Source organism: Odocoileus virginianus, chromosome 1 (assembly GCF_023699985.2).
Source record: "Odocoileus virginianus isolate 20LAN1187 ecotype Illinois chromosome 1, Ovbor_1.2, whole genome shotgun sequence".
NCBI lineage: Eukaryota > Metazoa > Chordata > Mammalia > Artiodactyla > Cervidae > Odocoileus > Odocoileus virginianus.
Genome location: NC_069674.1, coordinates 101,180,290 through 101,205,155, shown reverse-complemented (window position 1 = coordinate 101,205,155; position 24,866 = coordinate 101,180,290). Strand labels below are relative to the sequence as shown.

General features: G+C 37.1%; 1 protein-coding gene across 1 annotated transcript in view; it reads left to right on the top strand.

The window, feature by feature from the left end:
- The window catches only part of VPS50 (VPS50 subunit of EARP/GARPII complex), a 122,557-nt gene extending 99,842 nt beyond the window's left edge, over positions 1-22,715 (top strand). Inside the window, exons 21-28 of the mRNA XM_070471544.1 lie at positions 651-772; positions 3,749-3,829; positions 9,939-10,087; positions 11,341-11,437; positions 12,861-13,019; positions 16,204-16,325; positions 18,089-18,278; positions 22,000-22,715. Coding sequence (XP_070327645.1) covers positions 651-772; positions 3,749-3,829; positions 9,939-10,087; positions 11,341-11,437; positions 12,861-13,019; positions 16,204-16,325; positions 18,089-18,278; positions 22,000-22,119 — 1,040 coding nt within the window. The 3' untranslated portion in view covers positions 22,120-22,715. The remainder of the gene's footprint in view (positions 1-650; positions 773-3,748; positions 3,830-9,938; positions 10,088-11,340; positions 11,438-12,860; positions 13,020-16,203; positions 16,326-18,088; positions 18,279-21,999) is intronic.
- Positions 22,716-24,866: the final 2,151 nt, after the last annotated feature.

Sequence of the window (24,866 nt, the reverse complement as noted above, 5' to 3'; positions counted from 1 at the left end):
GTATTCTTGGCACTTTGAGACTGTTGAGCTCTGATGTGGTGATAAAGAAATGTTCTTGGCCTCCAACAGCAGATTTCACAGGGCTAGGATCCAGGGTAACAGGGAGTGTCTTCCACATTTTATTCTTGTTTGTTTGTTTGTTTGTGTTTTACTTTTGCTACATGTGTATAATGAATGTGCTTATGAAAAGAACCCCACTTTTTCTCAGAATATATTGTCTTTTGTCTTATTACACCTAAGCATTTTTGAAGAAATTGTTCTAAATGGAATCTCCAAGAGATGAGGAGCTGTGTTGGGTATGTGTACAGTACACATAGAAGAGTTCAGGAGTTCCATAAATATAAGGCAAACAGCAAAATAGAATGAAGTGAGAAGTCTTTATAGGGATTTTTTTTTCCTTTTTCAATCAGTGCCATCCTGTAGTACTTTCCAAGATGGTATAACTGTTCTATATCAGCGCTGTCCAGTATACTGGTCACTAGCTACAAATAAGTGAGCTACAAATCACTGTTGAGTACTTGAGGCATGGCCAATATGACTAAGGAATGTAATATTTCATTTAAAATGTTTTGGTAAAGTATTTTTATGTTTTCTTAATTAGCGACTAATAGATTTTAATTTTGTGCTGTTTAATTTTTTTTTCTTTTCAGGTAAATATATGCAGATGATGAACATTCTTAAGCCAATTGCTTTTGATGTTATCCATTTCATGTCTCAGCTCTTTGATTATTACTTGTATGCAATATATACCTTTTTTGGTCGGAATGATTCGGTAAGTTAGTCTTTTGGGGGAGGACTCTGTTTCTTTTAAAATTTGTTTTTGTAAATGTAAAGTTCATTCTCTCTGTATAAAATACACAAATAACATTATTTTGAAAATTACCTATCCAGAATGCAGCAGAATTATTGATACCAGCTTTTTGTATGCCCAGTTGCCTTGTATAAAATATTAATTTTAAGCTTTGATATAATAGACATATTGTATATCATTCACATTTTTGGCAGAAAAAGTGCAGCATCTTGTTCTAACTTTCATGTATTTTGGCAGTGAAAATGTGCATGTTGCTTTGTTTAAATCTGTCTTGGTGTATATTTATTAACAATAAAATAAGTATTGGCTAACAGCCATAGCAGGCACTGTACCTCCAGAAGATAATGGCAAATATTTTTTTAAATAATATGAAAATCTTTGAACTGAACCATCTGCCTGCAATAGAATTAATATTTCATGTACCTCCTTTATGTGCTTGCAAAGACCTTTTAAGTTTTACCTTTTTCTGCTCCTAAGGAGAACAGCACAGTGTTAAGCAGGTAACTGATCTGATATTTGGGAATTCCTAGATTTTTGACAGACTTTTTTTTTTTTTTAATAAAAGCATAGCATTGGATTTTATGAACATATCCTAATACTAATTTTTCACATACAATATTTTTTACCTTTTCAAAAACTTGTGAGTTTTAATGGATGACTATATTTGTCACACAAAATGCTCATATTCTCACTGTGATCACAAGTATATCAAAGACATGATCTTTTAATATAGGATCTGAATTCGCTGTGTTCTTTACTCTGCAAAATTAGAATACTAACATAATCAGAGACTTAAGTTGTGGAATTCATGTCACTGTAAAATAGGTACTAATTCATTATACAATGCTCAATAAATATTAAAGAAGAAAGCCATTCTGGAGTTTTAGCTAATTGTTAGCATCTTTTAGTCTTTTAAATGAGCTTTACTCTATCTTTTTTTAGACTGTGCCTCTAGAGCAGTGCTGTCCAAGAGAAGTTTTGCAATAATGGAAATGTTCTATATTTGTACTGCCCAATATGGTAACCACAAGCCACAGTGTCTTTTGAGCACTTAAACGTGACTGGTATGACTGGGGACTGGATTTTTCATTGTACTTGATTTTAGCTGGTTTATATTTAAATTAGCCACATGTGACTTGTGAGTATCATATTGGTTAAAACAGTTCTGTTCAGGCTTGAACATTTGTCAGGATAGACCATACTTCTGGGCCATGAAACATGTTCCAATGGGTTTAAAAACCTTAGAAATCATATAGGATATATTTTCTGATGTCAATGTAATTAAATTAGAAAGAAATAACAATAAAATGGGAAAACTGAAATATTTCAAAATTAACACACATCTAAATAAAGATTGGGTTAAATAAGAAACCACTAGAGAAATTAGAAAATATTTCAAAGTGAATGATAATGAAAACACAGCGTACCAAAATTTGTGGAGTGGAGTTAAATCAGCACTTAAAGAGAAGCATCTGGTATTCAGCTTTACCTCTTCTTTTCCAGTCTGTTTGCCTTGTATTTTTTAGCCTGTAGGCCTCATATAGCATATATATCTGTATGCTGGAGAAAAATTACAAAACCTTGACCTCCAGCACAACATAAAATAAAAGTGGTGAGAGTTGACATCCTTGTCCTGTTCCCTCCTCCATCATCTCTCCAGGATGGAAAGCGTTGAGCTTTTCACCATTGAGTATGATGCTAGCTATTTTATAGAGTCCTATGATCATGTTGACAAAATTCTCTTCTGTTACTGGTTTTCTGAATTGTTATTATAAAAGGATAAATTCAGTCATGAAAGAATAAATTCATGTTATCATGAAAGGATAAAGTTTCTGAATCTATTTAAGCAATCATAACTTTCTTTTCTAAAGAAATATATTAATACAATGAATTGTGTTGGTTAATTTCAAAGTAGTATTTTAGGCTATTAAACCAATCTTGTATTCCCAAGACAAACACCACTTGGTTATGAAGGAATTTGGTAATATTTTCTTGTTCTTGTTGTTTGTCACTAGGTCGTGTCTAGCTCTTTGCAGTTTCATGGACCGTAGTATGCCAGGCTTCCCTGTCCTTTACTGTCTTCTGGAATTTGCTCACACTGATGTCCATTGAGTTGCTGATTCCATCCATCCATCTCATCCTCTGTTGTCCCCTTCTCTTTCCTCAATATTTTCTTAAGAATTAAAAAAAAAAATGTGTCCATAAAGTTTATGAGTCTGTAGTTAGGTTTTCTGTGATATCTTTGGCTTAGAAGTCAGTGTAATATAAATAAAACAATTGGGAAACATTTTTTTTTAATATTTTTCTATCTTTTTTATATTTTCTGAGAGTCTGTGTAGGGTTAGTACTTTTTGAAAGTTTTTATTAAATTTAACAATAACTGCTAAATATTCTATTTCATCTAAGGTCAATTTTTATGAGTTTGTCAAGGAATTTGTCCATCTTATCTGGTTTGGTAAATTTATTGGCATAAAATTATTCATAAAATTCTCTTATTATCCTTTTAATGCTGAAGAATCTGTAGTGTTACCATACTCTCATTCTTGATACCGAAAGTATGTATCATCCCTGTTTTGTTTTTCTGTGTCAGTGTGGCCTTTCCCATCCTTGGGTTCTTTAAGTATATGAAAATCTTTAGGTTTTGCAGTTGAAAGTAGTAATCTGTGGGAAGGAAATTCTGGTGAATTCTCTTCCGATAAACTCATTAGATTGATTGATGTTAGTGTGACATATGTGTCAGTAGCTCTCTTGTTCCCTTGAGGGTGAAGATTTGACTTCTTTCCTTGATGCTTTGGTAATAATTTGGTGTTTGGAAACCCTCTGAATGCTAAGAATTTGAATAAAAACTCATCAGATAACTTTTCACTACTTTGAAGTTAAAACATTTGCAGGGTTCTCTCCAAAGTGATTTAACATGCTTTCCGTTGTCTTTTTCAGTTGGAATCAACAGGACTAGGTCTTAGCAGTAGTAGACTAAGAACAACTCTAAACAGGATACAAGAAAGCCTCATTGATCTGGTAAGTAATCAGTTGGAATCCATTCTTTGGGGTTATTTAAGATAGAAATTGGCCATCTAATCAACTACATGTAAATGTATTTCTATATATACATTAATCTCCTGTGTTCCTAGTCCACTAATTGCCTGTAGGAAGTGAGATGGAGGTTTCTTACAGCCAGATGGAGAGAGACAGCTAGTATACCCAAAAGAATATGATACTGGTTCTGCGTGCAGTGCAAGTTCAAAGAGAAGAAAGGTTTATCTTCACAATTAATGTCTGAGAATGACTAGAGGAGGCTGCTAGACTTTGATGAGCAGGCATGGGATTAGTGAGGAAAGGGAGAAAGAATGGTATTCAAATTAAGGTTCTGAGGCTGAGCAAGGGCTTGGAGGTGGGAGCAAGCCCAGCCTAAACTGACAGGTTTTTGTGATGGGGCATCTGTTTATGCCAGAGAGTTGTGCTGCGAAGATTGTTTAAGGACCGCTTTGTAAATGTCTTTAACATTTGAGACGTTTGAGTTTAATTGGCTCTATAGTAAGGAGTCTTGATTCTTAACTGTCATGTGATGAAATGCATGTTTTAAAATGCTGTGTTACCAAAACTGGGACTGATCCACTATAGTATTTAAGCCAACATAAGCATTTAATATAAGAAAAAAAATTTTTCTTATGCTTGGTCACTGTAGCCAGAGACATGTGTTCTTCAGTGCTTTTCTCTGCATCCATGAATTTTCCTTTATTCCTTCACTTACCCAAATAAGTGATCACTTTTACATAAGCTCTATATTATGAGCATACTTCTTATTGAAGTTTTTGTCATCATTCATTCTTTTAAACAGTACTTATTTGGAATAATTATTATATGTCATGCATTACTGTAATAGTGGAAAAGTCATCAGTACACAGAGGTAATTCTCATCTTCTTGAAACTTGGCATTTTATTGGGGCAGCGAGACAGATAAATATGTAAGAGTGGCAGGTCCTGGTAAGTGCCAAGTAGAAAATGAAGCAGGGTGATGGGGCAGTGCTCTTCAGACAGAGATATGAATAAAGTGAGAGAGCCATGTGTAGATATTTCGTGTGAGCACTGTTTATGCAGAGGAAATAACCTGTATCTGTCTCATCTGGTCCCCTTTAAATTTGGAGATCTTTTTGCCCAGCACTTATTTTTAAAATATACATTCATATTCATAGCACTTACTTTAGTACACAGCATCTCTTCAATATATGTATATAAAGTAAATGAATAAACTTGAATCCTTGAGTTTGGTGTCACCTGGATTAACCTGACTTGTTTTCTTGGTCTTGTTGCCCACTTAATCCTGATCTTCATTTGCAGAGTCAAAGCTTGTTTGACACAGTCATCAATTTTTTTTCTATATCTTTTTTTTTGGTTTTGTGTAAAATCCACCATTGACTTTCAGCCCTATTGGCATTTATCTGTTTCGATTTTGCTTCTCCTCGTTTGACACTGAGTATGACCTTGACCTGAAGATCTTGTTTTCCAGATCTTAGCCCACAGCTGAATTTTTTCTTGTCTCTGGCTGAATGCCTGATGAGAGATGGGCCAAAATATACCACTAGAGTCATTCACACTGGTGTTTCTCTGGTAGCTTTGCTAGCTACTAGCTTATGATTGTCAAGCCACAGTTCCAGATCTGACCCTTGAGGTGTGGATTTAATACAGTGTATAATGAAAGAGCATGATCCGGTACATAGTGACCGAACTAGCTGTTCCTTAAGACAAGCTGTCACCCATCTACTAATAACAGTGCTTCTGTAGCATCTGTCAGACCAGCTCTTGATGCATTGGAGACCTTTTGTCCTGGTGGTTTGTGGTTTAGTCGCTAAGTCATGTCCAACTCTTACGATCACATGGAGTGTAGCCTGTCAGGCTCCTCTGTCCATGGGATTCTCCAGGCAAGAATACTGGAGTGGGTTGCCATTTCTTACTCCAGGGAATCTTCCCGACCCAGGAATCAAACCTGGGTCTCCTGCATTGCAGGCAGATGATTTACCAACTGAGCTATGAGGGAAGCCCCTAAATTGGTATAATAGTCAATTTTATAAATGCATTTTTTTTTTAAACTGGAGACAAACCCCTCCCTAATAAATAGATTTTTCCTTTGGTACCTTGTCTTTTAAAGATATTTATTTGTTTATTTTTGGCTGCACTCCGGGTCTTTATTGCTGCGCACGGGCTTCTCTAGTTGCGGCCGGTCGGGGCTGCTCTTCGCTGTGGTGTGCGGGCTTCTCGCTGCGATGCCTCCTCTTGTCGCAGAGCACAGGCTCTGGGCTCACGGGCTTCCGTAGTTGGGGCACGTGGGCTCAGTAGTCGTGGAATGTGGAACCTTCCCAGACCAGGGGTCAAACCCGTGTCCCCCTGCATTGGCAGTTGGACTCTCAGCCACTGGGAAAGTTCCTAAAGATATCTTTTTTTAAGACCTTATTCTTCCGTCTCTTAAATCAAATCTGCACCTTGGACCAGAAGCCTGTGCAGGCTGTCACTCCCCTTCAGTCTGTAAGGAGCACTGACCTTTGACAGAGCCTCTCCGGAGTCCTGACTCCTCTGATGGATAAGACTCTGCAGCAGTACACCAGAACTTTTTCTGAAAATTCCCAGTAGTTTCCAGTGGTTTGCATGTTAAATTGTTACTCATGCTGATAAGCATTGTTTTATTATTTTAAAAAATATATTTGTTGTTTACTAGACCTTGATCTCGGGTTTCCATAAGCTGGTATATAAATCATCTTCATTAATTTGCATCTACACTGGCAGAGAACATTAATTGGTTTCTTGCTATTCAATATATTTCTTGTCTGTTAAAACAAATTACAGCCTCATCAATCTGAAACCACTGGATGGAAGTAGTATTTTTTCTTCATGTTTCTCCTGTGTGTTCCTTAAAACTTTAATAAGCACTTTTGGGATAATTTTCTCCATATATATTTTTAAAGTTTTGCTTGTCTTTAAGCTGTAAAAGGCAGAATCAAATCATCGTGTTCTTTAAAACGCCACCTGAAACTGTTTATCATGTAAATTCACTGTAAACTAAGAAAATTTGTTTGACACATGAAATAAAAGTCTAAAAAAAAATGGTCTAATAGTGAACAAGTAGGAAAGAGGGCTGGCATAGGCGGTGGTGGTACCAGAAATGCGAATTTTTAGTTATCTACTTGGTGATGCTAAATTGTTTGCTTTAAGACCTTTGGCCAACTCTGAATCTTTGATAAGAAAAGTTGTATTCTAAATTGATCCAGAGAAGTCCATAAATATGATTTTTTTGTGTTAGTACATTAGTGGCAGAAAAAGCTATAAATGTAACTTTCACTGTGAAAATAAAGATGAAGGTTTCATTTCTTAAAGTCTTCAAAGGGCTGTATATCCTTTGCTTACTCTCCTGGTTTAAGCTGAAACATGGGTCCTGTTTAGAAGCTTTTCCATTTAAGTGCGCAGTAAGCACATACCATTTGCTTATGTCATGTTGACATCTTGGTGACTTTCTTGCTCTTCTTGAGCATGTTTCCCCAAGTGGGTCTGTTTTGAAGGTAGACCCATCAAGACTCGTTGATGGATTACAAGAGGAGTTTGACACTGAGAAGCGTCAAGGATGGCAGCTGACTTCTGGGGCCTGTGCCATTAGTGGGGTGGCTAAGGCTAAAGGAGCCGCATGTTTTAGGAGGACATCAGGGGTTCAGTTTCAGATATGTTAAATCAGCTAAAGATGAGAGACTGGTCAGGGCTTAAATTTTGAGCTGCTGGCATGTGGATGGCATTTAAGTCTGTTAGACTGGATGAAATTGTGTAGGGAGTAGAATGTCAGTAAGAGAAGTGTCAGGAATAAAGGCGGGAGCACTGCTGGGTTCAGAGGTCGGGAGGAATATTCAGAGATGGATATTCAGAGTTGACTGTTGGACTTGGCCCTAAGGAGGCCAGTGGGTACTTGGCTAACTCTTTCTTTGGAGTGAAGCAGACAAACGCCTGATGGGAATGAATGGGCTTGAAAGAGAACAATAGAGTAAGAGAAGATTCTTACTATCCTCTCCATCAGTTAAACTGAGGAGGGTCTCCTCATGCCAAGAGGCATGCCACGAACTTAAGGTACAAAGAGGGCAAAATTGGTCCCTCCCTCGGGAACTCACGACGCTGTAAGGGGGAGCAACCACGGATACACTGTGCTGTATGCCACATGCAGGTACACAGATAGATAATGGTAACACACGCAAATTTCTTGGGAGAGTGAGAAATTTACAGGAAAGAGGTGAATATGAGTTCACACTTAAAAAGTGAAGTAAGAGCTAGGAAGACAAGGAGAAAAGAGCTCTAAGACAGGAGTGTCAGTACGACCGGTGTAACAAGCAGTCCGGTGTGACTAGATCTCAGGGTGCAGAGATCATCTGGAAACAAGACTGGCAAGGTGGTAAAGGAGTGATGTCGTGGCAGCAAGTTTAGGCTTTTCCTCCACAAGGAAGGGATTATCAGTTGCGATTTTTAAATTATGGACTGGTGTGATCACATGTCCATTTTAGAAAAATCACCTAGGTATTATTGAAAAATAAACCAGTGTGGAAAGTGGGGTAGAAACAGGAGAAGCTAGAGGGACTATTAGGGGACTTTTAGAATGGGTCTGGTCAGGAATGTTGTGGGGCCTTGGTCCTGATGAAGTAATGACATGAGGCAGAAACAGACAAGGGAGTTGTCTGTTTAGGCATGATGGAGGTGAGAAGGAAGGGGGGTCAAGAGTGATTCTAAGGTTTTTTACTTGGACAGTCCAGTAGGTGGTGATTAAATAGCCACGAGAATTAAATTATTAAATATAATAGCCCAGGCAACCAATTGGTACAAAACAGTATGAAATTTTGTGATTGTTTGTTTGTTTTTTTGACAGTAGTGGGGTAATTTTTTTACTTTTTAGTAGAAAGAAATAAATAATGGAGCCATGACAGTGATTAACTTGCATAGTTCCCTTATCTTGATCGTCCTGAGAGAAAACACAGTTGTTCACAAAATGATGGCTTTTAAATGCTAATTGAGTAATTAGAGATTGAAGAGAGACAGTACCTTTAGTAGAAGACAGGCTATTAAAAAAAAACTAAAGAATAAAACCATTTTCTAACTTGAAATGTTTTATAATGTATTATCTCCATTTTCCTAAATTTATAAAACTATTATGCTCCCAGAGTTCTATGCATTTGATGTCTCTTTTTTTCTATGAGGCAAATGTTAAGATATTTGTGATTATAAAGTTGATTTAAAAAGTAATCTAGATTTACATTTTGTACACTTCTAGCTTTGTTTATGTTCAGTTTTTGTGCTGTAACTTTCTTCAGGGAGCTTTTAAGGCTCAGCCCACTCGTCTCTTTGGACATCCCTTTCTTTTATTTCCATCTACCATCTTCCTGCAGATCAGTAATCTGTCCGTGAAAGTGAACATGAAGTCGCTCAGTCTTGTCCGACTCTTTGCAACCCCATAGAATGTAGCCTACCAGGCTCCTCCGTCTATGGGATTTTCCGGGCAAGCGTACTGGAGTGGGTTGCCATTTCCTTCTCCAGGAGATCTTCCCAACCCAGGGACTGAACCCAGGTCTCCCGTATTGTAGGCAGATGCTTTACCATCTGAGTAACCAGGGAAATCCTAATCTATCCGTAGATATATACAATACAGTTGATTCTATTTCAGTTTAGAACCACATTTGAGTCCTACCTTCTTGGGAATACACCAGGGTTACCTTGGTTAAAACTTCGATGTGAAAGGGTTGATCACACCACGGTTTTTTGGATTTTAACAGCTTGATCCTGGTGGGGCAGTCTCTTTTTCAACATTTACAAGTTCTTGAAAGACTTCTCACTGTTGTCTCTATGAAATATTTGTCACTTCGTAAGGATTTCTTCTTTGACCACGCTTAGAAAAATATTATATGGAGTTGGGTCATTTTCCTTTAGTATAAAAAGGAAAGTTCTAGTAATTAGGAACTATAAAAGGAGGGAAAAAGAACTGAAGTTAAGTATAATTAACATATGCCTGAGAGCATTTTAATTACAGTTCCAGTTTTGTAACACTGTGTCGTTTATTGCTCTGAGATTTGCTATTTCAGGCTGTGTGTGTGTGTGTGTGTTGTGTTTTCAGGACGTTTCAGCTGACCCCACTGCCACGCTCACAGCAGCAGAAGAGAGAAAGGAGAAGGTACCAAGTCCCCACCTCAGTCACTTAGTGGTTCTGACATCTGGGGACACGTTGTATGGGTTGGCGGAAAGAGTGGTCGCCACAGAATCCTTGTAAGTTATTAAAAAACAGTTGCTTTGCCATTAAATATTTAAGAAAGATGATAAAAGTAAGCAATGTAGTCTGTATTAGTTAAATTACTCAGTAGTTCTGAGAAATATGTCCTAAGATAGAGTCCCAGTCGATTTTTAAAATTGCATGGTTGAGTTTTAGGTGTATAAATGGAAGAAGGGAAATCTTTTAAGGTTGTTCTTTGGCAGCATGATCCTTGCTTTAAGTGAGACTTCAGAAAAACATGTTACAGCATGCTGGTACTGTTTAGTCACTCAGTTGTGTCCGGACTCTGTGACCGCATGGACTGTAGCCCACCAGGCTACTCTATCCAGGGAATTCTCCAGGCAAGAATACTGGAGTGGATTGCCATTCCCTTCTCCAGGGGATCTTCCTGACCCAGCGATCGAACCTGTGTCTCATGCTTTGGCAGGCGGAGTCTTTACTCTGAGCCCCCAGGGAAGCCCATGTTATAGTATAGTTCTTTATATTTTCCTATTGAATTATGATTCTAGAGAAACTGTAGTTACACTGTCAATTTAGTATTAAATGTAGTCGATCCTTGACCTTTGTAAATCACCAAGTTCTTTAATAAAATTAAACAGTATAGCTTCTTCCATAACATATGGGCATGACTGAGAAACTGAGCATACAGCCAGACAGAATACTCTGAGTTTTTGTGTATGTAACAAAAGGTAGGGAAAAATAGAATGACTGCCAGCAGTCTTCCGACTGAGTGACTCCCATTCATGCACACCAGCCTCCTGCCCTGAAGTTCATGTGTATGCCTCAGCCAAGTTCTAGTTTATTTCATGTTATGAATGTTTGGGTTATTTTTGAAAAGCACCAGGCATCAAATCTGTGAATTCATGGGTCTGTTGTGTGTAATTTACATGGGACCTTTGAAAGAAATCCTTTCAAAAAATACCGTTGTATTCTTTTTTCTACCTTTTGCGTTGTCACTGCTCATATCTTACATGCAAAGTAGCATAACTGTATACCCTGCAGTAACCAGCTTAGCTCCCTTGAAGTCACTCTTCTTTCACATCAACTCACGTTCAGCGGTAACTCAGCATTAATTTTTGTGTGAATTGTAAATGAGTGTGTCAAGTGGCCACGCACGGTTGTTCTTTAAAATGGAAAATAACTCTGTTAAACTTTTGGTCAGAGATCTTAAAGATTAGTTACACAAAAATATTGACCGGCTCTAAATCCTGTGTTTCGTTTACATGGTGGGTTATTCATTCCCTTTTAGGGTATTCTTGGCTGAACAGTTTGAGTTCCTTCAGCCTCATCTGGATGCTGTGATGCCTGCAGTCAAAAAACCCTTTCTTCAGCAGTTTTATTCTCAGGTCAGACATGTCTGGTATATCCTTTCAACTGTGAGCAAGATAAGACTGTCACATGTTGTTTATTTTTTTATTTTTTGCTAATGATCAGTGTCTCAACTTCAGGAGAGCTGGATTAGAGTATTTGTTTATTCATTCATGTATTCCTGTATTAACTAGATACTTATTGAACTTCTCCTATAACGTTTAGTCTCGTGAGAGCCAGTTAAAACTGTATCACACACTAACATGTGGAAAGTAGATGGCCAGTGGGGATTTGCTGAACGACTCAGGGAACTTAGACCAGGGCTCTGTGACCCGCTGGATGGATGGGGTGGGAGGTGGGAGGGAGGCTCAGTAGGGAGGGGGCATGTGTATACCTGTGGCTGATATTTGCAGATGCATGGCAGAAACCAACACAATATTGTAATTATCCTTCAATCATAAATAAAGAAAAAACCCTATTAAAATAGACTATAGTTCTGGTAAAGAAACAGGGCAGGGTATTTAACCTTGACTAGACACGGGGCGGGTATAATTGGCAGAGAAATACTGTCTTGAGGAAGTGATGTTTTAACTGGACCGCAGAGAAAGAGACTGAGTCAGGAGTATATATATATTTTTTAATCTGTGCTTTTGATATACTTTCATTGTAGGTTTATATAATTTAATTTTTATTTTTAAAAGTTTTACAATTTGTTTTCTATTGGAGGATAATTGCTTTATAAAGTTGCATTGGTTTCTGCCATACAACAACACAAATCGCCCTCAAGGGGTATATTTCGACTGAGGCAGTGGCCTATATGAAGACCCACAGGTGGGAGAGAGGCATGGTGGAGCTGAGGAAGATCCAGATTCTTAGACGAGGGAAAAGGGGCGGTGATGAGAAAGACGGCTGGAGTGAGTAAGCTGAAGTTCCATGACATCCAGCGCTCCCAGCTGGGAACTGGACATTGCTCCAAGGGTGCTGAGAAGCCACTGGAGGGTTTCAGAGAGGTGATGAGTATTACAGTGAGGTGTGTGTTTTGGAAAGAGAGCTTTGGGGGTGGTGTGAAGAACGGACTTCAGATGGCAAACCTAAAGACAGGAGACCAGCTTGAAGACTTTTGGACTACTTCAGGTAAGAGATGATCGGATCTTGAGTTGCAGTGTGGGAATGGGAATGGAAACGGAGAAAAGCAGAAGAATTTGAGAAATATTTGCTCATCTCCATGGAAATCTGTAGTTTTACTGTTGTATTGTCAGTGGACTGAAGCATATTGAATGTCTCAAAATTATGTTTTGAGTAAGATCTTTGCCCACAAGTTAAAGTATTTTCATAAATTTTATCTCCAAATGTATAGTGTTTTATTTTCAGATACTATGTGTACTAGAAATGGGGGCAAAATAGTTTTTATAAATTTCATACTTTTAGAAAAAGTTTGTTTTTCTGTGAAATTTATTTTAGACAGTCTCAACGGCCAGTGAACTACGCAAACCAATTTACTGGATTGTAGCTGGTAAAGCCATTGATTATGAACAGATGCTGCTCCTAATGGCTAATGTGAAATGGGATGTAAAAGAAATTATGTCACAGCACAACATATATGTAGATACATTGTTAAAGGCAAGTATTCTGGGAAACACCTTTGTTAAAGATGTTTATAGTATGGAACTATTCCTGTAATTGCAGTCACTCTAAAGTTGTGAGATTATGGTTTTTACCACATTTGAGCATTCTTGTGATATTAAAGCTCCTGAGTTGGGTTTGGATTTCCTTCCAAATTTTGTGTTCTCTTAGACCCAAGAATACCTTGCAGATTTTGTCTTTGCTCACAAGTTTCCCAGTTTGAGTCAGAGTTTGTTTCATGTGTCTTGGCTGCCTTTCATGTTACGTAATCTCGATAGCCATGGCTGCAGTGACAAGAAGACATTTCTATGGTGTATTTATATTCATCGGCAAGAGATCATACTCCTGGCTATTCTAGTTGGTTTTTCCCAGAAATCACGTTAACTTGTGCTCTGTGTTATGCAAGCATCATTGTGTTTAATGACTTAACATTTATAAGTTTTCTGAAAAGAAGTATAGTTGTTTTTTTTCATTTATGTATCAAGAGATATTTATAAATCATCTGACATGTGTCAAACACTGATCTAGCTGCTAGCAATATAGTTAGTTGTGAATTAAGGAGCTTAATGTGCCATCAGGGTATTTATATGCTAGAGCAGGGACAACAGTAAAGAGATACATAATATATAATGTATCAGGTGGTGAATAGTCTTGTGAAAAAATAACCAGAAGAAGAGGGATAGAGAGTGGCAGAGTGTTGTGGGGGAGGAATACCATATATTTCCTTGTGGTCAAAGAAGGACTCAAAGTGATAATGAGAGGCCTGAAGGAAGTGAGGCAATGAACCATGAGCATGTCTGAGGTGAGGAAAGTGCAGCTGAGAAAAGGAAAACAGCTTTCAGAAAAGTGTTACTCTTCATATTTGTCAGCGAAAAGAAAGTTGGCCCTTCCTGGTTCCCTGTTTATCTTATTTACAAACATTCTTACCTGCTTCATCCAAGGCAGAAAATAATAGCCTGAAATACTTGAGATTCAGTCAACAAACCCAGAGATCAAAGCAGAGATAGCAGCCGAATTCATCTGGGGTGCCAACTCCCAGCGTGTCTAGGACTGTTCTGGAGGGCTGGGTTGAGGACTTGGAGACTGTCCTCAGAGTCAGGGAACTAAGGGTGCCAAGATCAGTTAAAAGTGTCCAGGTGTTAGCACAAGATCTGCATGTGCTCGGTAATTGCCAACCTGGAAGGACTTTGATTTCTTGAGCACCCAGGAGACTTCAGCTGGGAATTTTAATTTGGAATATAAAAGATACATGTAATTTATAATCACACTTTTTTGAATGGTTCTATTTTTGAAAAGTTGATTCTGTTTTTTAAAACCTGCTAATTATAGTACTTGGGCTTCCTTAAGGTGGCTCAGTGGTAAAGAATCCACCTGTTAATGCAGGAGACTTGGGTTCCCTGAGTCAGGAAGATCCCCCAGAGGATGAAAATGGCAACCCACTCCAGTATTCTTACCTGGAGAATCCTATAGACAGAGGAGCCTAGTGGGCTATAGTCCATTGGGTTGCAAAGAGTTGGACACAACTTAGCACTAAACAACAATTACAGTACTTATGGAGATGCAAGAAAAAAGACTTCTGCCCTCAGCATATATATATATATATATATATATATATATATATATTTATTTATTTATTTATTTATGTATTTATATATATATATATATATAGAGAGAGAGACTATTTGCTTCAATTAGTCTTAATTTCAAGAAATAAGAAAGAGCCAGTGTTACTGAGGTTATTAACCTGAACTCAAGTTTCAGCAGTTTAAGACTTTCTCTCATAAGGGAACTTTTATGATGAATTTTGTTCTTTTTGTTACTTTCCCAAGTCCAAACCTTTAGGTAAAAGCAGTCAGCATTTGTTGCCCCAAATGGATCATAAGTAAAATGAAATAATTTTATTATTCATTTAATAATAAGCATTCTTGAAGATTGGATTTAGCAATTAGCAGCATGGCATTTTATATAATAAGCATATAAATTTATCTTTAAAATATTAATCAAAAGTATTGTGACTTTTAAAATCTGAAGCCACTTTTACTGTAGTGAAGCATAAATCTGGTAGCAAATACTACTGGTTCTGGTAGATTCATGAAATGAAAAAAGGGTAAGAGCAATTACTTATTTACTTTGATTTTCAAAAGTAAGCTTAATGGATTGAAGATCCATTGCTTTCTCATAAATAACTAAAAGCTGTTAACTGTCAAAGAATTAATCATCAAAAAAAATGTGATCTAGGAGGTAGCTAAGGATAACACAACCATCATGTAATAGTAGCTTCACTGGTGATGATCAGATTAGATTTTTTTTCTAACCTGTGTGTTACTTGAACACATTGTCAGTCTTGGCTTGTTACGTGTTACATGGCTTCTTTATTGAGAAAGAAAAAAATACTGTTTTAAGGGCTGTTAAATTTTTTTGAACTGTATTGTCAAGAAAGAATCAACAGCATTTACTTTTGTTAATGAACATATTTAGATGATAATAGTCCAAAGAAATCAGAAATATAAATTTATTGAAGGGTGAGCCATCTGCTGTTTTCATGTTGTTGAAATTGTCTAAATGATATATGTTTTTATATTTAGGAGAGTAGTATTATAAAAGGTACTGGTGAGTAATAAAAATGTTCAGTTTTTCTATAGGTAATGAGATAATATGGAGCATTTTTGGTGCTGAAAATTTACAGCTATTATATGACTCGACTCTTTCAGTATGTAATCATGTATTGATACTTACTTTAAAAGAATGTTCAGTAAAGAGAATAATTTATCAGACTGCTCTCTAAGGAGTACAGCTACAAATTACAAATAGTTTACTCTGAGTTGAAAGCTCATTAAAACATTTTTTTAAAAACTCTGGGTCTCTTGAAGATATTTTTAAAGACATACTAGTTATAAAGCCATTTTAATTCATACCAACAGTCAGAAAATTTGAGATGTAGAAACATTTGAATATTGTTTAATCAGTTAATGGCACTTACTTCCTTTGAGAGGAAATGTAGTGTACTCTACATTACAACATGATTAGTCAATTTCATATACTTCACAGTAAGTCCAAATTATCTTGGGCATTATCTCTTTTTGTTTTACTTGATCTCATTCTGAGTCTTTTAGGGTTTTTTTTGCCTCTAAGATGGGAAAGCATTATAATTGTATTCACATGTGGCTATGATTTTTCTTAGGAATTTGAGCAGTTTAACATGCGGTTAAATGAAGTTTCTAAGAGAGTTCGGATACCCTTGCCTGTGTCTAATATACTTTGGGAACATTGTATACGCCTGGCTAATAGAACTATTGTGGAAGGGTAAGTTTTCCATGAAAGCATATCTGATTCTTCAGTCATAATATATGAATAACATTATGTGTTATCACCAACAGATGCAGAGAATAGATAAAAGATAGTGATAAATGTCAGACAGTCTCATTATAGTAATTCAGAGACCTTAAATCCCACTGTGTCCCTTTTTTTCTTTCTGATGACTTAGAATCAACTAGTTGAGGAATGAGGAATGTACCAGCTAATGGTTATCTGAAAGTTAAACCATTATTACCAAATATAATTATGCTGATGATTATTATACATCCTGTTCATTGATTACTATTTGTCATTTATTGGACCAAGCCCTTCAAGCCTTTCACAGGATTCTATCACCAAATCCTAACATAAACTCTTTTTGATAGTACTGTTCTCTGTTTTATCAACAGAAAGATAGCCTTGCCTAAGAAAATCAAGGCTACAGAGGTTAAGTAACTTGTCCAAGTTCACCCAGTCTTTGAAATGCAGAGAAGGCTTAATGTCTCCTAATTTTCTCATGGCAAAATCAGTCCTCAAAACCACTATATCACTGCTCAGAGTATCATTATTATGTCCTTGTAAACCAGATAAATCTTTCATATGTTGAGTTTACAGGTCAAAAGTAATTTTCCCACTTACTCAGAGGTCATGCTTACTCTGTCCATAACATCGGGAACACAAATAAGAATTAGTAATACATTTAAAATATACCTGGAAAGCAAGCTTCTATTTCAAAGACCACTCACAGTGATCTAGAATGGCACATCAGTTGAATTTTCACACTGTCATTCATCTGATTTCTCTTCACTTCTTATTTGTTATAGAAAAGAACGTGTCAGAAAGTGGAAGGTGATGGTGACAAGCTGACAACAGCCTTGGCATTTTGTATTAAAGTCAGCAATGCTATAAATCCCAAGATGTTTCTATATCAGCAGTCATGACTGGATTTTACTGTTAATAAATTTGTTTAATAGTAGAATAGTGACAAACAAATATTATATATTTCAATATAAACACTTTATTAAAAAATAAAAAAGCTCCATCACTTTAAGTAATATAAAGTAGTCTTCTTGCAGATTTTCCTAGGGAAAGTACCTCATCTCCTCAGATTGAATTCTCCACATTTTGTGTGATGGAAGGAATGAAACACTGACTTAATGAATAATAAAATTGTACTGTTAGGGTTAACAAATGTATTCTTATTACTAGTCCACCTTAGAACATGCAGTTTTTTAGTAGTGTGGGGTCTCAGAAACAAGTCTATAAAGGTGTTTTATTATGAGAAATATGTATATCCTTTCTATGCTTCTGTTTCTTAGGTTTGCTGAGTGTTTATGGGAGAGTTATTTCATTTGTTTTCTTTGCATTGAGTAGTTACATTGAACAGTTCTATGAAGCTAATTGAGAATATTCATAGCTTTATTTTATAAATAATTCTTGGCAGCCAGATTAACTTAAATGTCAGTTTAACTTTCTTATAGATGAGTATGTTAATTGATTTTGCAGAACTCTGGCCTGTAGAACAGCAAAGAACCTTAGAAGTTGCTTGATCTCTTTGCTTTGCAAATGAGAAAACTGAGGCCCAGATAAGTAAAATGATTGCTGAGTGACAGGGCCCAAATACAACACAGTCCTTCTGACTCAACACTTACGTCCTCTTTTTCTTATAGCATCTCAGCAAATGTGGGTTAGAGAAAAGTTTAATAAGTGCCTAAAGGTTTCTTTTCCTAACCATCCCATAACTTGTGTTTTTTTATTATTGTGTATCTTAGATATGCCAACGTCAAGAAGTGTAGTAATGAGGGTCGTGCCTTGATGCAATTGGATTTTCAACAGTTTTTAATGAAACTTGAAAAGCTAACTGATATTAGACCCATTCCGGATAAAGAATTTGTGGAAACCTATATTAAAGCATACTATCTAACTGAGAATGACATGGAACGCTGGATCAAAGAGCACAGGGTAAGAGCTGAGAAGCAGTTAATTAAATTTTTATTCTTTGTCTTTTGTGTTGTTCTTGTGTGGTATGTTAGATAATTCAAAATCATATGGATGAAACAGAAACTTTTTTTTTTTTGGTAGCATGAACTCCTTAGGCCAGTTCTTTACCATATTCACATTGTGTCTGTGCAAAAACACCCTTTGCCTCATCAGATCCTTTTGAGACTTTGTGAACTGTAATTATCTGGAAAAACAGAGTCTGAACTTTAGCTGTGTTTGTCCTGCAACTGTGTTGTAGGAAAAGAGCTGAAGTTGGTAAACTTCAGGACAAATACAGGAACATTGAAATGATTCTCAAGCTCAAGTCTATATATAATTTTTAGAAAGCTGGAGTGGATTGCCATTTCCTTCTCCAGAGGATCTTCTGACCGAGCAATTGAACCATGTCTTCTGCATCTCCTGCATTGGCAGACAGGTTATTTACCGCTACCACCACCCGGGATGGCATCACCAACTCGATGGACATGAATTTGAGCAAGCTCCAGGAGTTGGTGATGGACAGGGAAGCCTGGCGTGCTGCAGTCCATGGGCTCTCAAAGAGTCAGGCTTGACAGCAGCTGAACTGAACTGAATTGATGTATAACTTAAAGCTTCTAGCCATCAACAGTGATGTTCTAAACACACTGACGTGTATTAGTGTTGATTGGATTTGTTGTTTAGTTGCTAAGTCATGTCCGACTCTGTGACCCCATGGACTGTAGCCCACCAGGTGCCTCCATCTGTGGGATTTCTCCAGGCAAGAATACTGGAGTGGGTTGCCATTTCCTTTTCCAGGGGATCTTCCCAATGCAGGGATCGCACCCACGTCCCTTGCATTGACAAGCAGATTCTTTACCATCGAGCCACCAGTGAAGCCTAATGATTGAATATACTAATATTTATTATTTAAATAGCTCAATTTAACTTCATCCTACATTAGGTTTTACCTGAAGTATAGATAAAATTGTTTTTCTTTTGTGTGAGTATATAGATATGTAGAGAAAAATACTACATATACTAAGTGTTATTTAAGATTCTGAATTTTTGACACAGTTCAAGTCAACATGTATCACCAGAGAATGCTCAATACGAGGAGCTTTTTGATATGATTGTTACATCATTTGTCTAGTTAGGCAGTATGTGAAGATGGGTTTAATGAAAATATGAGAAGTGTTGAAATCTTCACTGAATCTTATTCCATCAATAACTCTAGCATTCACATGCTATGAACATCATAGGTGAAAGTTATGTAAGTTTTTATTTCATCTGACTGAATAAGGAAGTAAGGAATTATTTGTATTTATCAGGCACATCCTTTCTAGTTTCAGCACTTTAGAAAAAGGAAGTGAGGTTTAGTCTGGACCATTAACCTGAATTTTGTGTTGATGTGCCCACCATAGGGCAGTTTCAGATCTTTGACAGCAAAATAGAAACACACATCTTTTCAGTGATTTTGATCAGTACACCAGAACTGAGAGATGTCAGCACTTTTTGTCTCATTGACCTCTGTCATTTGAGGAACAAGATGCTAGATCAGATGCAGATGAACTGCTGAATGTGGCTAGAATCCATTTCATAACTTAAGCTGTTAACACTTTGGAGTTGGTATTGAGGAAGGGATTTGGGACAAGTATCTGAGGAGAAAAAGCCCAACTTATTGAAATCCATTATTTGATGTGAGAAAGATGCCCATTTTAGGGTTTCTTCTTTTGATACAGTGGGCTAACATTTTTTATTGTTGTTGTTCAATCTCTGAGTCGTGTTCAACTCTTTGTGACCCCATGAACTGCAGCACGCTAGGTTTCCCCGTCCTTCACTATTTCCCAGAGTTTGCTCAAAGTCATGTCCATTGAGTCAGTAATGCCTTCCAACCATCTTATCCTCTGTCGTCCCCTTCTCCTCCTGCCTTAAATCTTTCCCAGCATCAGAGTCTTTTCCAGTGAGTCGGTTCTTCACATCAGGTGGCCAAAGTATTGGAGCTTCAACTTCAGCATCAGTCCTTCCAATGGGTATTCAGGACTGATTTCCTTTAGGATTGACTGCTTTGATCTCCTTGCAGTCTAAGGGACTCTCAAGAGTCCTCTCCAGAACCACAGTTTGAAAACATCAATTTTTTAGCGCTCAGCCTTCATTATGGTCCAACTCTCATATCTGTACGTGACTACTGGCAAAGCCATAGCTTTGACCATATGGACTTTTGTCAGCAAAGTGATGTCTTTGCTTTTTAATATGCTGTCTAAGTTTGTCATAGCTTAGTGTTTTGGAAGAGCTTTACTCACTGATATTTGTAATACAGTGAAATTTTCCTTTCAGCAAGATTGCCCTGTTTTCTAGAGCTCTTTCCACAATGCCTGGTGTGGTGCCTAGGTGGTACTTCCTAAATGTTGAGTCATCACTTGAGAGAATTCACCAGGTGTTAACAGGTGCTCTCAGAGATCAGACACACAAACTGAGCAGTTTGCCTAATTATTAAAATGAACTCTTTCCTGTGTTTTGAAGATGTACCATCTTTAATGTCTCCAGTGAAGACATGTTCTTTTCTCATTAGATGATAGAACACAGCTCTTTCTCTTGCTGAACTCTTGGTCTTAATTCTCCAGAACCAAATCAAGATGTAGAACTTTCCGAAGAGTCCTGTTCATCATGCTCATCCTGACAACTTATCTGAAATCCAGGAACTAAATCAATTTGTACAGCAAACAAATACTTAGGTAGTTGACCATCAGAAAGCATGAATTTAAACTGTACAGGTCCACTTATATACAGTTTTCTTCAATAGTGAATATCTACATTATCCTCAGTTGGTTAAATTCTTTAATATGGAGGAACATTGGATGAGGGGGGCCAGCTATAAATTGTGTGCAAGTTTTCCACTGTAAGGAAAGCACTCCTAATCCCTGAGTTGTTCACAGGTTAGCTGTGGCTTCAATTTTACTTTCTAGCTACTGTTAAGATACAAAGGTTTAAGAACCAATAATTTTCTGATCTTTGTTATTACCTTATTCATTTGTTATGTCTCAGAAGAGTTGTTCTGTGTTTGGAGATTTTTTTTTCTTTTATCTAAAATGTGCAAAATGTGCAGTGCTAGAAGCTACTTACTTAGTAGTATTTTATTATATGTATATAAATTCTTGAAATGTCAGGGTGTTTTGATAACTTGATGACAAAGACCATCACAGAAAGAGGCATAATGTGTGATCTTAAAAATAATAAGCATTGGCATGTTATGTGCCATATGAAGGGCTTCCCTGGCTCAGCGGTAAAGAATCTGCCTGACAGTGCAGGAGATGCAGGTTCATTCTGTGGTTTGGGAAGATCCCCTGGAGAAGGAAATGGCGACCCACTCCGGTATTCTTGCCTGGAGAATTCCATGGATAGAGGAGCCTGGTGGGCTGTACAGTCCATGGAGTCGCAGAGTCAGGCACAATTAGTGACTGAGCCTGATTACAGCACGTGCCATATTAAAAAGATTCTGGTGGTTCCTGTTTCAAATTCATGCTGTAGATACTCTCATTCCCTTATTACAACTCTGTAACCAGTTTGTTTTCCATGTCTCAGTTATAATTTCCACTGCTTTCCATTGATTTGTAGTGCTCAGTAGTTACCCACTGAGTCCTGATTATCTATCTGCCTGTTCTTTTTCTGCATTGATCACACACATGTGTATCAGTGTACTAAATTTGAATCTTCTTTTTTTGAGCAGGAGTATTCAACAAAGCAGCTGACCAACCTGGTAAATGTTTGCCTGGGATCCCATATCAATAAGAAAGCAAGACAAAAACTTCTCTCAGCTATAGATGATATAGACAGACCCAAAAGATAATGAACAGAGTTCTTTTTCCTCAGTGGCATTGATGGTCTCTCAGCGCGCGTGACATGAAAGCCAGTTTTTCATGCACTGCTGACATCTGTCTTAAGAAAACTTTGTGCATGCTCTCTCCAGCTGGAAAGTGGAAAACACTGAAGTTTATGTGGTCTTTGCAAATGATTTTTATATGCCGTGATCTCAGCTCTTCAATTTTTGGTCTCATTTGTTGTATTTCTTTCTTGAAATGATATTGCCTCATCATAACTATTGTTACATGACTACAGCTACCCATTTTACTGAAGAATGTACTCTCAGTATATGAGCAGAAGGAACAGTGACAGTACACTCACGGGTGGTTTCGGAGAATGAATTTATGTTGGCATTTTTCTACCCTCAGATTTACTTCTTAATAAGTGTAATACGAGAGGGTTAATGTGTAATGTCTCTTAATTATGAACACTGCATGACAGTTGAAAAGTACATGTAAGCTAAATAGTTGAAAAATCAGTATGCTGTCTGTGTTTTTAAATGTCAATATTTCTGTTAGAGTTAATGACACAGTGATCATAAATGATGAAATTTAATAAATACTATACTCTAACATGATCAAATGAGACTGCGTTTTGGTATTTTTTTCACAGCAGACAGATTGCATGAAATTATAATGGAATTCCTTTTTTTTTAAAACTGTGTTCTAATTTTAATAGTCTTACATCCTGAAATCAGTGTGAGAAGTAATTTCATTGGGTAAGCCTCTTCAGCGCCTGAGTGGCCAGCAGAATGGTGATTGTGAGACTTCCTTCTTCCCTCCCTCCCTTTTTTACTTTTTAAATAATGGATTTTTTTTTTTTTTTTACCTGTAAGCTTTGTTCTCTTTGAATTTAACTTCTGTCTTAGAACAGCAAAACCTGGCTTAGGTGATTCAGGGAAAGAATTGCCAGTTAGTCAGGCATAGGTATAGGATCATATGTTCGCCATTCTTAAGTATCTGCTTTGTATCACAGATACAGTGTCAGAGGTGATAAACTTTGGAACTAAGTTAGTTTTGAGTAACTGTGTACTGTTACTCTGAAATCTTCTTTGAAGCTAAGGATCTTCTACCGTCACATATGACATAAAAATCAATTGCCTGTGCACTTCTGCCAGCTGTCTGCTAAGAAATTTTTTGCATATTCTTTCTGACGGGGGAGTAGAAGAAGCTTTTGGTGTTGGTCCCGGATTACTTGACATGACCTGTAACATTGCTAGCTCACAGAATCTTGAAGCATCTCCTGAGAAAAGGGCCTTGGGTCCTGTGAGTCTTTGAGAGCTGAAGTAAAGGGCACAGCGTGGCACCTGATCAAGCACAGAGGTGACAAAGAGGTGACTGCCACTTAGCATTCACTGGTTCCCTCAGATACCTGTAATGGTGGGAGATAACACGAAACACTTTGAGAATATGTCTGCGTGAGGGGAACGAGTGTGGACCTGTGTTATGCATTTTTCGTTTTCCACCTCTCACTTCCCTGTTCATTTGCTGTCGATTAAATATTGACCGTAAATCTTCCCTCTTGTGAAAAGGTACGAACGTGGCGCCATTCATGCATTCCACAGTGATCTGCTTGTGGAACTAGACTGTGTGCTTATACGGTGGACCCTGCAGGTCACCGTTATCTATGTGCAGCCACTTGTGGGAAGCGAACATGAGATAAGCTTAGTCCTTGCGTTTAAATGCATGTTCAGCTGGGCAGGGGAAGAGCTAACCAGTCTCATTTATTTCTCAGTTGTTAGGCCCTGCTTACTTCTTCATTTTCACATAGAATTTATAGTTGGTTTTCTTTCATTTCTACTTTAGTTCACTCCAGATTGTATGATCTGCAGCTATCTGCTCAGTAGGGCGTTTTCCTGGGTGATAACAGTAGATACAGGAGAATTATTTATCTTGTTGGAGACAGCCATATCAGTTGGAGAGCCCTATTAGCTCACCTGTACTTTGCTTTCCCCATCTTCAAAATAAAAGTGCTACATCTTTTTGATACTTTTTAAGAAAAGTATTTTATTTGTTTTTTCATTAAAAGGTAGCTTCATAAGTGTAAATGATTTTAAAATAATAACACGATATTTGAATCTTTAAATTACTTTAAAAGAGAGTTACCAGACATTCCTCAAATATACTATTGTAATGATACTGAATTATAACCATATAACATTTTATGAAACTAATTTTTTTTCTTGATATTTTTAAAACTTTTAATTTTGCATTGGGGAATAGCTGGTTAACGATGTTGAGACAGTTTCAGGGGAACAGCGAAGGGACTCAGCCATACACATACATGTATCCATTCTCCCTCAAACTCCCCTTCCATCCAGTCTTATGAAACTGATTTTAAGATAAATAAAATTGAAAAGCTTGAGGATGTAAATGGAATTATACGTGTTCTAGAAACTTTATAAAACATTTAGTGTCTAAGTATTCCTTAACTGGCATTTTGTATGAATGTGTGCTGTAGAATTCAAGATTTTAAATTGCTATGAGAGCCTGGTAAATTATCGCCTGAGAAAGAATGATGATTTCTACAAATACATTGTCTCCCATTAAAAAATACCAGGGAGATACATAGCAATTCAAGTGAACTAGTTTGCTTCAGTTTATAAAACCTATAGAGATCTTATAAGATCTCTGACTAATAATAAGCTCATGTGCTCAACTTACAAAATGAAATAGAATTTTCTTGTAGTCAGGACCATATGGTATTTTATCATATCTTTAAGCAGAATTTCCT